At 48.0% G+C, this 16089-nt stretch overlaps 1 protein-coding gene across 1 annotated transcript in view; it reads right to left on the reverse strand.

Annotated features, from left to right (window-relative positions):
- LOC122931919 (diacylglycerol O-acyltransferase 2-like) overlaps positions 1-15859 on the reverse strand; it is a 66343-nt gene extending 50484 nt beyond the window's left edge. The window contains exon 1 of the mRNA XM_044286001.1: positions 15804-15859. Within this exon, the coding sequence (XP_044141936.1) occupies positions 15804-15843 (40 nt within the window). The 5' untranslated portion in view covers positions 15844-15859. The remainder of the gene's footprint in view (positions 1-15803) is intronic.
- Positions 15860-16089: the final 230 nt, after the last annotated feature.

Consider the following 16089-nt stretch of genomic DNA (forward strand, 5'->3'; position numbering starts at 1 on the left):
ACTGTCTCAGCCTCAAGTTATGCAGCAGTCTCTTATGCTGTTTGAAGACTCCGCTGGCAGGGTTTCCCAAGGGCATCCACCTAGCCCTTCCCCAGCGGTGAAAGACATAGAATGCACTGACGCACAACCACTTATGTTTCCTGATGATGAGGACATGGGAATACCACCTCAGCATGTCTCTGATGATGACGAAACACAGGTGCCAACTGCTGCGTCTTTCTGCAGTGTGCAGACTGAACAGGAGGTCAGGGATCAAGACTGGGTGGAAGACGATGCAGGGGATGATGAGGTCCTAGACCCCACATTGTGGAATGAAGGTCGTGCCACTGACTTTCACAGTTCGGAGGAAGAGACAGTGGTGAGACCGAGCCAACAGCGTAGCAAAAGAGGGAGCAGTGGGCAAAAGCAGAACACCCGCCGCCAAGAGACTCCGCCTGCTACTGACCGCCGCCATCTGGGACCGAGCACCCCAAAGGCAGCTTCAAGGAGTTCCCTGGCATGGCACTTCTTCAAACAATGTGCTGACGACAAGACCCGAGTGGTTTGCACGCTGTGCCATCAGAGCCTGAAGCGAGGCATTAACGTTCTGAACCTGAGCACAACCTGCATGACCAGGCACCTGCATGCAAAGCATGAACTGCAGTGGAGTAAACACCTTAAAAACAAGGAAGTCGCTCAGGCTCCCCCTGCTACCTCTTCTGCTGCTGCCGCCTCGGCCTCTTCTGCTGCTGCCGCCTCGGCCTCTTCCTCCGCCTCTGGAGGAACGTTGGCACCTGCCGCCCAGCAAACAGGGGATGTACCACCAACACCACCACCTCCGTCACCAAGCGTCTCAACCATGTCACACGGCAGCGTTCAGCTCTCCATCTCACAAACATTTGAGAGAAAGCGTAAATTCCCACCTAGCCACCCTCGATCCCTGGCCCTGAATGCCAGCATTTCTAAACTACTGGCCTATGAAATGCTGTCATTTAGGCTGGTGGACACAGACAGCTTCAAACAGCTCATGTCGCTTGCTGTCCCACAGTATGTTGTTCCCAGCCGCCACTACTTCTCCAAGAGAGCCGTGCCTTCCCTGCACAACCAAGTATCCGATAAAATCAAGTGTGCACTGCGCAACGCCATCTGTGGCAAGGTCCACCTAACCACAGATACGTGGACCAGTAAGCACGGCCAGGGACGCTATATCTCCCTAACTGCACACTGGGTAAATGTAGTGGCAGCTGGGCCCCAGGCGGAGAGCTGTTTAGCGCACGTCCTTCCGCCGCCAAGGATCGCAGGGCAACATTCTTTGCCTCCTGTTGCCACCTCCTCCTTCTCGGCTTCCTCCTCCTCTTCTTCCACCTGCTCATCCAGTCAGCCACACACCTTCACCACCAACTTCAGCACAGCCCGGGGTAAACGTCAGCAGGCCATTCTGAAACTCATATGTTTGGGGGACAGGCCCCACACCGCACAGGAGTTGTGGCGGGGTATAGAACAACAGACCGACGAGTGGTTGCTGCCGGTGAGCCTCAAGCCCGGCCTGGTGGTGTGTGATAATGGGCGAAATCTCGTTGCAGCTCTGGGACTAGCCAATTTGACGCACATCCCTTGCTTGGCGCATGTGCTGAATTTGGTGGTGCAGAAGTTCATACACAACTACCCCGACATGTCAGAGCTGCTGCATAAAGTGCGGGCCGTCTGTTCGCGCTTCCGGCGTTCACATCCTGCTGCTGCTCGCCTGTCTGCGCTACAGCGTAACTTCGGCCTTCCCGCTCACCGCCTCATATGCGACGTGCCCACCAGGTGGAACTCCACCTTGCACATGCTGGACAGACTGTGCGAGCAGCAGCAGGCCATAGTGGAGTTTCAGCTGCAGCACGCACGGGTCAGTCGCACTACAGAACAGCACCACTTCACCACCAATGACTGGGCCTCCATGCGAGACCTGTGTGCCCTGTTGCGCTGTTTCGAGTACTCCACCAACATGGCCAGTGGCGATGACGCCGTTATCAGCGTTACAATACCACTTCTATGTCTCCTTGAGAAAACACTTAGGGCGATGATGGAAGAGGAGGTGGCCCAGGAGGAGGAGGAGGAGGAGGAGGAAGAGGGGTAATTTTTAGCACTTTCAGGCCAGTCTCTTCGAAGTGACTCAGAGGGAGGTTTTTGGCAACAGCAGAGGCCAGGTACAAATGTGGCCAGACAGGGCCCACTACTGGAGGACGAGGAGGACGAGGATGAGGAGGAGGTGGAGGAGGATGAGGATGAAGCATGGTCACAGCGGGGTGGCACCCAATGCAGCTCGGGTCCATCACTGGTGCGTGGCTGGGGGGAAAGGCAGGACAATGACGATACGCCTCCCACAGAGGACAGCTTGTCCTTACCCCATGGCAGCCTGGCACACATGAGCGACTACATGCTGCAGTGCCTGCGCAACGACAGCAGAGCTGCCCACATTTTAACCTGTGCGGACTACTGGGTTGCCACCCTGCTGGATCCACGCTACAAAGACAATGTGCCCACCTTACTTCCTGCACTGGAGCGTGATAGGAAGATGCGCGAGTACAAGCGCACGTTGGTAGACGCGCTACTGAGAGCATTCCCAAATGTCACAGGGGAACAAGTGGAAGCCCAAGGCCAAGGCAGAGGAGGAGCAAGAGGTCACCAAGGCAGCTGTGTCACGGCCAGCTCCTCTGAGGGCAGGGTTAGCATGGCAGAGATGTGGAAAACTTTTGTCAACACGCCACAGTTAACTGCACCACCACCTGATACGCAACGTGTTAGCAGGAGGCAACATTTCACTAACATGGTGGAACAGTACGTGTGCACACCCCTCCACGTACTGACTGATGGTTCAGCCCCATTCAACTTCTGGGTCTCTAAATTGTCCACGTGGCCAGAGCTAGCCTTTTATGCCTTGGAGGTGCTGGCCTGCCCGGCGGCCAGCGTTTTGTCTGAACGTGTATTCAGCACGGCAGGGGGCGTCATTACAGACAAACGCAGCCGCCTGTCTACAGCCAATGTGGACAAGCTGACGTTCATAAAAATGAACCAGGCATGAATCCCACAGGACCTGTCCGTCCCTTGTCCAGATTAGACATTAACTACCTCCCCTTAACCATATATTATTGGACTCCAGGGCACTTCCTCATTCAATCCTATTTTTATTTTCATTTTACCATTATATTGCGAGGCTACCCAAAGTTGAATGAACCTCTCCTCTGTCTGGGTGCCGGGGCCTAAATATATGCCAATGGACTGTTCCAATGTTGGGTGACGTGAAGCCTGATTCTCTGCTATGACATGCAGACTAATTCTCTGCTGACATGAAGACAGATTCTCTGTTACGGGACCTCTCTCCTCTGCCTGGGTGCTGGGCCTAAATATCTGACAATGGACTGTTGCAGTGGTGGCTGACGTGAAGCCTCATTCTCTGCTATGACATGCAGACTAATTCTCTGCTGACATGAAGCCAGATTCTCTGTTACGGGACCTCTCTCCTCTGCCTGGGTGCTGGGCCTAAATATCTGACAATGGACTGTTGCAGTGGTGGCTGACGTGAAGCCTCATTCTCTGCTATGACATGCAGACTAATTCTCTGCTGACATGAAGCCAGATTCTCTGTTACGGGACCTCTCTCCTCTGCCTGGGTGCTGGGCCTAAATATCTGACAATGGACTGTTGCAGTGGTGGGTGACGTGAAGCCTCATTCTCTGCTATGACATGCAGACTGATTCTCTGCTGACATGAAGCCAGATCCTCTGTTACGGGACCTCTCTCCTCTGCCTGTGTGCTGGGCCTAAATATATGCCAATGGACTGTTGCAGTGGTGGCTGACGTGAAGCCTGATTCTCTGCTATGACATGCAGACTGATTCTCTGCTGACATGAAGACTGATTCTCTGCTGACATGAAGCCAGATTGTCTGTTACGGGACCTCTCTCCTCTGCCTGGGTGCCGGGGCCTAAATATCTGAGAATGGACTGTTCCAGTGGTGGGTGACGGGAAGCCAGATTCTCTGCTATGGGACCTCTCTCCAATTGATTTTGGTTAATTTATTTTTTATTTAATTTTTATTTTAATTCATTTCCCTATCCACATTTGTTTGCAGGGGATTTACCTACATGTTGCTGCCTTTTGCAGCCCTCTAGCCCTTTCCTGGGCTGTTTTACAGCCGTTTTAGTGCCGAAAAGTTCGGGTCCCCATTGACTTCAATGGGGTTCGGGTTCGGGACGAAATTCGGATCGGGTTCGGATCCCGAACCCGAACATTTCCGGGAAGTTCGGCCGAACTTCTCGAACCCGAACATCCAGGTGTTCGCTCAACTCTAAACACCAGTATACAATAATATACACTTTATTATTCTAAAAACATACCCCTAAAAAAAACCATATAAAAACATGCGTAGTAGGCGCAAATGTATATATGGCCTCTGATTACCACAATAATAACGCTAACATATAGATGTAACTATGTCAGTGAAAAAAATCAATCAGCAAAATCTCTATGGCAGGAGACTAATATACCATAAATATCTGCCGACTGTTAATCCTTGTATACCAACTGGCGACGTAGACGCAATGTCAATGTGTCCCAACCAGACTTATATATTCGCACTCTGCGCTTATCCGTTTGTATGACAATGGTAGTATAACCGCAATATAACTGAGCCGCAGTGACACTTCAACCCAGTAATATTGTAATGCAAAAGTCCAAGAAAACACAAAAACACTGGGGCACATTTACAAAGGGACTTGCGACTATTTTAGATGTAAAATAGTCGCAAGTCCACTTTTTTTAAAAGACAATATTTAGTCGCATGGCCGGTCTTACACCGTCTGCATCACTTCGGCGGGACGGCCGCCGGTGAACGAGCAAACACGTGTTCATCATGCAATCACAATTTTTAAGCAGGTTGAAAAAAAAATATTGGCGGCCATTTATCATGACCGCCTTTTTAGTAGCCAATCTTAATAACCCCTTTCTCTGGCAGTGGAACACCGGCGCATCCACCGCCGGTCTAACTTACATTTAGACCATTTTCTATGTCTTAAACTGGTGTAAAAGATGGCAAATGAGACAGGCCTGTCAGCCTGCCCCTTTGTTTAGACCTAGCGTGATTGGGGAGATTGTGACGCAAATAACCTTTGTGCTTCCAATCTGCGACAGATGCACGCCAGAAAACTGGCATATATCTTTAGTAAATGACCCCCATTGTTTCTTGGCAGCACATTGTGCTGTCACAATTGTGTATAGGAACGAGCAATGACATTAACTTTAGGTCCTCCTCATACTGTGGAGGAGATCGCTGCATGTAAATGCTTCGGTCTCCTCCACTGACGAGAAGGCGATTGCCAGGAAGGAACGCTTTCTTACTGACAATTGTCTGCCTCATCTGCTGGTGTTATACCAGCCTAAGATCTACTTTCATGGAGACATGCGCCAAAATTCAGCTAATTTGCACCATAGTTTCATGCGCATACCATGTAGACCAGTATAAGTGCTTTGCATCTTACAATAAAACAACCACTAGAGGGCAGACAAGTAAAGAAGACAAACCAGATTTACTAAGGGATAATAAATGAGGCGCAAACTGAAGACAGACTTTACCAATAGGTCTGGTTTTCTTACTAAAAAATAAAAATAAAAACGGCGACCATAGTAAATGTGCCCCAAGATGTTACGCTCTTCCTTCCCTTTCCCCTTCTCAAAAAAAGTCTCCAACCTCTGCTCATCTACCACTGACACCCAAACCTGGCATCATGTACGGCAATGTAACATAGTAACATATTTTATAAGGCTGAAAAAAGCCTTATAAAGTTGTAAAGTTGATCCAGAGGAAATTAAAAAAACTCCCAGTGAGGTAGAAGCCAATTTTCCTCATCTTAGGGGGTAAAAAATCCTTCCCAACTCCAATCAGGCATCAGAATAACTCCCTGGAAAAACCGACCCCTCTCTAGTAGCTATAACCTGTAATATTATTACGCTCCAGAAATACATCCAGGCCCCTCTTGGACACTTTTAGGCTACATGCCCAGGACCGTTGTGTGTGTTGCGGTCCGCAAATCAGGGATCCGCAAAACACGGCTGGCGGAACGGCACGGACAGCCTTTAATATAACTGCCTATTCTTGTCCGCAAAGGGCGGACAAGAATAGAACAGGTTATTTTTTGGGGCGGACCACGGAACGGAGCAACGGATGCGGACAGCACACGGCCGTGTGCATGAGGTCTTAGTGAACCATCACCACCTCCTCAGGCAGAGAGTTCCATAGTCTCACTGCTCTTACCGTAAAGAATCCTCTTCTATGTTTGTGTACAAACCTTCTTTCCTCCAGACGCAGAGGATGTCCCCTCGTCACAGTCACAGTCCTGGGGATAAATAGCTGATGGGAGTGATCTCTGTACTGACCCCTGATATATTTATACATAGTAATTAGATTTCCTCTCAGTCGTCTTTTTTCTAAAATGAATAACCCTAATTTTTATCGTCTTTCTGGGACCTGTAGTCCACCCATTCCAGTTATTACTTTAGTTGCCCTCCTCTGAACCCTCTCCAGCTCTGCTATGTCTGCCTTGTTCACAGGAGACCAGAACTGTACACAGTACTCCATGTGTGGTCTGACTAGTGATGAGTAAAGTGGCAGGTGTCACTACCGGAGCTTTGAGACGTTCTCACAGCTCTGTTTCTCCACCCCTGTGATGATGTCACTACTAGAGCTTGGAGCAGTTCCCTCTGCCCTGTTTCTCCGCCCCTGTGATGAGGTCTTTACTTTCGGTTTCCTTCCTCCCAGCTGTCCCTCCTGTGTTTGATTTCGCTGCCTTTAAATCACCCCTCCTCCTTTGTAGAGGTGCGGATTATACTTTTCATTTGAGCTGTATCTCTCGCTTGAGTATCTTCACCTGTGTGATATCGTTTCACTGGATCTGTCGTCTGCTGAAGCAAGTACTTCGGATATTGTCTGCTGACTTTGGATCTGTTTTCACTGCAGCTGCAGCTCCTTCAGTTAAGTGTTCAAACATTGTGTGTTTCTGTTTCTTTGCTGACTGGATCCGAGGCGACCCCGGTTCCGTCCATATACTGAGCAGGGCACCGGTGGCCGTGCCCCTTCCACTATTGTAGGGGTTTCAGTGGTCATCAGCCTCATTCGGATCCGGACATGTGCTTAGCAGCTTAGGGAGAGCTTTTAGGGTCTGACAGGGGTCACCCTTTATCCTCCCTAGTTTGGGTCCGGTCAGTTGCTATTCACTGTGTAGGCTCTTGTTGCTCACTTACAGCCGTGACATTATAATCTGCCAAACCGTCCTTTTTTGACATGGATCCGCTTTCTGACCTGGTTGACCGCATGCAGGGTCTTTCTTTGGAGGTAGCGGATCTCCGTCAATCTATGACTCAGCTTCAAGCATTGGGCTCTGCTCCGGCCCATGGAGTCTGTTGCGAGCCAAAGGTCTCACTTCCGGAGACGTTCTCCGGGGGCAGTGAGAATTTTGTTCGTTTCAGAGAGGCATGCAAACTCCATTTTTGCTTGTGTCCCCACTCCTCTGGTAATGAGGAACAGAGGGTGAGGATTGTCATCTCCCTGCTCAGGGGTAATGCTCAGACTTGGGCTTTTTCATTGCCATCGGGGGACCCCTCCCTTCGATCCGTGAAAATATTTTTTGTGGCCCTGGGGCAGATATATGATGACCCGGATCGTGTTGCTCTGGCCGAATCTAACTTACGTTTTTTATGCCAGAACAAACTGTCTGCGGAGCTTTATTGCTCTGAATTTCGGAGATGGGCAGCTGATTCAGGTTGGAATGATGCTGCACTCCGGAGTCAGTTCTCTCATGGTCTCTCAGAGAGATTGAAAGATGCGTTTGCTTTCCATGAGAGACCAACGTCCTTAGAGTCTGCCATGTCATTGGCCGTACGCCTTGACAGGCATCTAAGAGAAAGAAACGAGACCTCTCTGTCCAGTCATTTGCAGTCTAGGGGCAGTGGTGCGGACTCATTCAGTGTGCAGGGGCCTCATCCGCTCTCGGTTCCCTCTGTGGAGGAGCCCATGCAGCTAGGTCAACTTGCCCCTGATAAAAGAGGATTTAGTCCTCAGTGAATGGTGTGTTTCTGTTGTGGGGGCATAGGTCATTTGGCTAATGTTTGTCCGTCTAGGAGATTCTTGAACTGTACTAAGAGTTATAATAAGAGAAAAACCTCAAAAAGGTAAATCAAACTCTGCTTCATCTGCTACTTTGGGCAAAGTTGATGTAGGAATTGATGCTTTTCCTCTGACCTGCAGTTCCCGTTTTCTCCTTTCTGCCAGGGTAGCGCTAGGGAGCAAAGCCATTTCTTGTGAAATTTTTGTCGATAGTGGAGCGGCCGTCAATCTTATTGATACTCAATTTGTAGCCATGCATGGTTTTCAGGTTTGCACATTAGAAAAGGATATACCTGTTTTTGCTATTGACTCTGCTCCACTCTCACAGAGATCCCTGAAGGGCATTGTTCACAATATCCAGTTAGCGGTAGGTGACACTCATGTGGAGGAGATATCTTGTTTTGTCCTTAGCGGATTGCCTTCTCCTCTAGTTTTGGGGCTACCCTGGCTCACTAGACATAACCCCACTATTGATTGGCAAGGAAGGCAAATAATTGAGTGGAGTGAGTTTTGTAGAGAGAATTGTCTCACAGCGATTTTGGCAGAGGTGTCGACTAAAACGGTGCCATCATTTCTCTCTGATGTGTTTTCCGAGAGCGGTGTTCAGGAGCTACCTCCTCACCGGGAGTTTGACTGTCCCATTAACCTCATTCCCGGCGCCAAGCTGCCAAAAGCACGCCTCTACAATCTCTCACAACCGGAAAGAATCGCAATGCGAACTTATATTTCTGAGAGTCTCGATAAGGGGCATATTCGTCCCTCAAAATCACCTGTTGCCGCAGTTTTTTTTTTTTGTTAAAAAGAAAGATGGCTCTCTGAGACCTTGCCTAGATTTTAGGGGGCTGAACCGTATCACGATTCGCGATCCCTATCCCCTTCCTCTGATTCCGGACCTCTTTAACCAAATTGTTGGGGCCAAGGTTTTTTCCAAATTGGATTTGAGGGGAGCGTACAACCTGGTCAGGGTCAGAGAGGGGAATGAATGGAAAACGGCCTTTAATTTTGAGAATCTCGTTATGCCTTTCGGCCTGATGAATGCTCCGGCCGTCTTTCAGCATTTTGTTAACAGTATTTTCTACCATTTGATGGGGAAATTTGTATTGGTGTATCTTGATGATATTTTGATTTTTTCCCCTGATATTCAGACCTATCGAGATCATCTTTTCAGGTTTTGCGGATTCTGTGGGAGAATAAATTGTACGCCAAGCTGGAGAAATGTGTTTTTATGGTATTGGAGATTCAATTTCTGGGTTTTTTCCTCTCTGCTTTTGGTTTTCGCATGGATCCGGAGAAGGTCCGTGCTGTACTGGAGTGGGAGCTTCCTGAGAATCAGAAGGCATTGATGCGCTTTCTGGGTTTTGCGAAATATTACAGAAAGTTCATTTTGAATTATTCCTCTGTTGTCAAACCCCTTACTGACATGACAAAAAAGGGGGCGGATTTTTCCTCTTGGTCAGAGGAGGTGCTTGCAGCTTTTTCTAAGATTAAAGAGAGTTTTGCGTCTGCTCCCGTCTTGGTGCATCCCGATGTTTCCTTACCTTTTATCGTTGAGGTGGATGCTTCCGAGGTGGGTGCGGTTTTGTCCCAGGGCCCTTCTCCTGCCAAGTGGTGACCCTGTGCCTTTTTCTCTAAAAAACTCTCCCCGGCAGAGAGAAACTATGATGTGGGCGATAGGGAGTTGTTGGCCATCAAGTTGGCTTTTGAGGAATGGCGCCATTGGTTGGAGAGGGCCAGGCACCCTATCACCGTTTTTACCGACCATAAGAATCTGGCGTACTTGGAGTCGGCCAGGCGTATGAATCCGAGACAGGCCAGATGGTCTCTGTTCTTCTCCAGATTCAATTTTGTCGTTACATTCCGCCCTGGGATCAAAAATGTGAAGGCTGATGCTCTCTCTCGCTGTTTTCCGGGAGGAGGAAACTCCGAGGACCCGGGTCCCATTTTGGCGGAGGGGGTGGTTGTTTCGGCTCTGTATTCTGATTTGGAGGCAGAGGTCCAGGCTGCCCAGACTGAGGTACCTGCCCGTTGTCCTCCTGGGAAGTTGTTTGTTCCTCCTGAGTTACGTCACAAACTCTTCAAGGAGCATCATGATACGGTTCTTGCTGGTCACCCCGGGAGTAGAGCCACGGTAGATCTCATTGCTCGGAGATTTTGGTGGCCGGCTCTTCGTAAGTTGGTGGAGGGTTTTGTGGCTGCTTGTGAGACGTGCGCTCCCGCTAAGGTTCCTCGTTCACGGCCTTCAGGTCCCCTTCTCCCGTTACCAATACCTTCCCGTCTTTGGACACACCTCTCCATGGACTTTATCATGGATCTTCCTCATTCCTCAGGGAAGTCGGTGATCCTGGTGGTGGTGGACCGTTTTAGCAAGATGGCTCATTTCGTACCCTTCCCTGGTTTACCCAGTGCTAAAACGTTGGCGCAAGCGTTTGTCGACCATATTGTTAAATTGCATGGCATTCCCTCGGATATTGTTTCCGATAGAGGCACGCAGTTTGTGTCCAGATTCTGGAAGGCTTTCTGTTTTCGCCTGGGGGTTCGGCTGTCCTTCTCTTCTGCTTTTCACCCGCAGTCGAATGGTCAGACTGAACGCGTCAACCAGAATCTGGAGACATATTTGCGCTGTTTTGTGGCAGAGAACCAGGAGGATTGTGTTCTTTTCTCCCTCTTGCCGAGTTTGCTCTGAACAACCGTCGCCAGGAATCTTCTGATAAGTCACCATTCTTTGGTGCATATGGGTTCCATCCGCAGTTTGGGACATTCTCGGGAGGGGCTCCCTCTGGTTTGCCTGAGAAGGAGAGATTTTCCTCGTCTTTGTCTACCATTTGGCAAAAGATTCAGAGTAATCTTAGAAAGATGAGTGAGAGATATAAGCGTGTGGCTGATAGGAGACGCGTGCCTGGTACGGACCTGAATGTGGGTGATCTGGTGTGGTTGTCTACAAGAAATATTAAACTGAAAGTTCCCTCCTGGAAATTGGGTCCCAAGTTTATTGGGCCTTATAAAATCTTGTCAGTCGTCAATCCGGTTGCCTTCCGTCTTGATCTTCTTCAGGTTTGGAAGATACAAATTGTATTTCACAGGGCTCTTTTAAAACCATATGTCCAGCCCACGGTACCCTCCTCTTTGCCTCCTCCTCCGATTTTGGTTGATGGCAATCTGGAGTTTGAGGTTTCCAGAATTGTGGACTCTCGCATTGTCCACGGTTCTCTTCAGTACCTCGTTCATTGGAAGGGTTATGGTCCTGAGGAGAGGATGTGGGTTCCGGTGTCGGACATTAAAGCCACTCGCCTCATCAGGGCATTTCATAGGGCTCATCCTGAGAAGGTGGGTCCTGGATGTCCGGAGTCCACCCGTAGAGGAGGGGGTACTGTCACTACCAGAGCTTTGTAACGTTCTCACAGCTCTGTTTCTCCACCCCTGTGATGATGTCACTACTAGAGCTTGGAGTTCCCTCTGCCATGTTTCTCCGCCCCTGTGATGAGGTCTTTACTTTCGGTTTCCTTCTCCCAGCTGTCCCTCCTGTGTTTGATTTCGCTGCCTTTAAAATCACCCCTCCTCCTTTGTAGAGGTGCGGATTATACTTTTCATTTGAGCTGTATCTCTCGCTTGAGTATCTTCACCTGTGTGTTATCGTTTCACTGGATCTGTCGTCTGCTGAAGCAAGTACCTCGGATATTGTCTTCTGACTTTGGATCTGTTTTCACTGCAGCTGCAGCTCCTTCAGTTAAGTGTTCAAACATTGTGTGTTTCTGTTTCTTTGCTGACTGGATCCGAGGCGACCCCGGTTCCGTCCATATACTGAGCAGGGCACCGGTGGCCTTGCCCCTTCCACTATTGTAGGGGTTTCAGTGGTCATCAGCCTCAGGTACGCGGGCATGTCTCGATCCACCATTCGGATCCGGACATGTGCTTAGCAGCTTAGGGAGAGATTTTAGGATCTAACAGGGGTCACCCTTTATCCTCCCTAGTTTGGGTCCAGTCAGTTGCTATTCACTGTGTAGGCTCTTGTTGCTCACTTACAGCCGTGACATTAGCTTTTTTGAAGTTTGGTATTTTTGTTCCTCCCTGTGGAAACGCTCTTTTGAATAACAATTGGAAGGTTATTACTTTATTGTCACTATTTCCTAGGTGTCCCCCGACCTGCACATCTGTTGTTGTGTCAGGTCTATTGGTTAATACTAGTGATGAGCAGCATAGGCAATATTCAAATTCGCGATTTTTCGCAAATGTTTGGCAGAGTATTCGCCATAAATTAGCAAATTAGAGAATTCGTGACCTCCAGTCATTGTTTACTTGATTGCGAAAATCGGTAATGTAATATATTCGCGATAAAAATTAGATTAGAATATTCACGATCGAGACTAAGGGGTAGGCAACTTTCCCATTGGTTGCTAGGGATGTTGCTAAGTGCAGATATTCGTGATAAATTTGCGATTGTAATATTCGCAATCAACACTATTCGCGAATACAAATATATAGCACTATATTCTAAATATTAGCGAATTCTCGAAGTGGCGATATTCGCGATTAAAATTTGCGGTTCGAATATTCGTGCTCAACACTAGTACTAATACTAAGTCCAGTATGGCCGTCCCTCTAGTCGGGTCCTGAAGCAGTTGGGAGAGGTGATTGTCTTTGGTTATTGCCAAGAACCTGTTTCCTTTATGAGATGTACAGGTCTCAGTTTCCCAGTCTATATCTGGGTAGTTGAAGTCCCCCATAATAACCACCTCATTATGATTTTCCGCCTCGTCTATCTCGTTTAGTAGTAGATTTTCTGTGGACTCCGGTATATTAGGTGGTTTATAGTAAACTCCTATTAGTAATTTATTATAGTTTTTTCCTCCATGTATCTCTACCCACAGTGACTCCACATGTTCATATCCCTCACTTATATCTTCCCGGAATGTGGACTTTAGACAGGACTTTACATAAAGGCAGACCCCTCCCCCTCTCCGGTTTTGCGATCCTTTCTAAACAGACTGTAACCTTGTACATTAAGCGCCCAGTCATAGCTATCATCCAGCCATGTCTCAGTTATTCCCACTGTCATAGCCATCATCCAGCCGTGTCTCAGTTATTCCCACTGTCATAGCTATCCTCCAGCCATGTCTCAGTTATTCCCACTGTCATAGCTATCCTCCAGCCATGTCTCAGTTATTCCCACTGTCATAGCCATCATCCAGCCGTGTCTCAGTTATTCCCACTGTCATAGTCCTCCTCACACATCACCAGTTTTATTAGGCTTCTGCCATTAGTATTGTTGTAGAAATATTAATAGTTGTAATCTGCTCGCATCAAACTTTGCAGGCCGTCCCTACGATAGAGCCTGTAACCAATAGAGAAGTTGGCCGAGTTCTCCAGGAACCCAAACCCCTCCTTCCTACACCAGTTCTTGAGCCACTTGTTAACCCCCTAATCTCCCGCTGCCTTTCTTGTGTGGCTCGTGGTACCGGTAGTATTTCGGAAAACACTACCTTTGATGTCCTTGCCCTAAGCTTGTGACCTAAATCTCTAAAATCATTTTTAAGGACTCTCCACCTGCCTCTAACTTTGTCATTGGTTCCGATATGGATCTTCTCCAACCCCTCCCAGTAATCTGTCAACCCGATCCGCGATGTGTCGAACTCTAGCGCCAGGAAGACAGCACACTGTTCAACGATTCCGGTCTTTGTGACAGATCGTCCTATCTGTACCCCTAATAATTGAGTCTCCCACTACCAGCACCCATCTGCCCTGCTCTCTAGGGGCGTAGTTAGGACAAAACATTGGGGGCTGGAGCCACGGATGTTTTGTCCAGTGCCCCGAATATTTATGCTGTTGGTATATATATATATATTTTTTTTTTATTTTTTTTATTTGGCTATTCCTAGCCATCTGGGCAATCCCACAGATCATCCTCCAACCCCCCCCCTTGTACTTGTTCTGCTACTTGCAGGCTGTGCAAGCATGAGTTCAGAACTTCAGTCACTTCGGTCCGCAATTCTGTTCTGCGGCGCGTGATTCCACAAGACCCGCCGCGGGGGATCACGGGTCTCGCAGGATCACACGTCACAGAACAGAATTGTGGACCAAAGTGACTGAAGTTCTGAACTCATGTCCACGCAGCCTGCAAGTAGTGGAACAAGTACAAGGGGGGTTGATGGGTTACAACTTCTGTGATTAGTTTATAGTTGGGGGTTTGCTTAATTTTAAATTAGGCTGACCATGGGTTAGGATGATCTATGGGGTTGCCCAGACGACTAGGCCCTTCACTGTAGTTATTAACCCCTTTCAGCAGTCCCCCATTCACTAAAGGGGGACTGCTGAAAGGGGTTAATAACTACTTTGAAGGCACCCCCCCCCCCCAAAAAAAAAATATAGAAAAAAAATATTTTTCCCCTCTGGATCCAAAGGGAAGAGCTGAGTTAGGGCTCATGCACACGACCGTATGTATTTTTTGCGGTCCACAAAACACAGATCCGCAAAAAGAAAAAAAGGATGACATCCGTGTGGCGCCTATTTTTTTTGCAGATCCATTGTAGCAATGCCCGTCCTTGTCCCTAAAACGGGCAAGAATAGGAAATGTTCTATTTTTTTTTTGCAGAAAGGACATGCGGACATGGAATGCCCACGGATTCATTTTCGTGTTTTTCAAGCCCCATTGAAATAAATTATTCCGTATACGAACCTGTAAAAGAAAAAAAAAAAACTCGGAAAAAAAATGCGTTCGTGTGCATGAGCCCATAATGTATGGCCTAAAATCATGACTTGCATGTAATTTTAAACAGAACTGCCGGAGTCCACGTCATCTTTACTGCCGGAGTCCACGTCACTGGCCACTAAGCCTTATCAGGCTGGACCAGCAATGCATTTCCCACAGAACAAAACCAGCTCTGCTACATCTCTGACTATTATACAGACTAGTGACCTAAATTTGTAAATTGAAACTGCACTGATAACCATTTCAGGACATGTTGAGAGTTGTAGTTTCATCCCAACTGAACAGTCAGAGGTTGCAGGCTACACAAATGTAGCAGAGCTGAATCAGTTATGGGCCTAATAAGTACTTTTACACAGGACTGCAGGTTTCAGCATTACAGATCAGCAGTACCTGTCCCAATGAGTAATTACCAGCTCAGTACTAAAGGCAAATAAACGTATAGCGGCACACTCGTCAAGCTCGTCTGTTTTTTAGACCTCAATTAGACGGGAGCAGTGGATTTGTTGTCAGTATTTTGCCGACTATTTATGAAAAGTCGCACAGCAGCAGATGAATGAGGCGTCTTTGTATTAGTCAGGTGATAACATTCCAATTAGCCAGGTTTAATTACTATGCGCATGAAAAAAGGAACAAATGACCCGTGAAAAGTCAAACATCTAACGGAAACTGTTTTAATGCAAAAAATTATCAGTTGTCACTACTCAAAACCGGCAAAAAAAAGCCACCTCGGAGTGGAGTAAAAATTAGGCAATTGCAAAATTAGTCTAAATCTTCAAAATTCTCAAACGAGGTGCAAAAGCCTCCAAAACAGGCAAACTTTCAGTACTAAATGCACCTAACAAAAAGTTTTGAACAGTATTATTTCCACCCAAAACAGGCAAAAACATCATAGTAAATGTGCCCCATAGAATCAAAATCTGCCAGATAATAGAGGACGCAATCAGCATAGCAGTGCCAGGTGCCCACAGCCCGAGCTCACCCTGCAGCAGCCCGGAGTTCGGAGTGTTGAGTGTCTTCATGTTGCAGCATGCAGTACCACACCCCCACACACTGAATGGTACGGGCGGCTCATCGCTGAGCCTTATATATAAAGAGGGAGGCGGACACAATCAAGTGACAGCGCAAGGGGGAGGATTGACAGATGGTATTCCACCTCCTGCAAAGGTGCCAGCTGCATTCATATGCACAGAGAGATCCCCCATAACAGTGTGTCCTCCAGAGATCCCCCATAACAGTGTGATCCACAGATCCCCCATAAGTGTGTC

Source organism: Bufo gargarizans, chromosome 3 (assembly GCF_014858855.1).
Source record: "Bufo gargarizans isolate SCDJY-AF-19 chromosome 3, ASM1485885v1, whole genome shotgun sequence".
In the NCBI taxonomy this organism is placed as follows: Eukaryota; Metazoa; Chordata; class Amphibia; order Anura; family Bufonidae; genus Bufo; species Bufo gargarizans.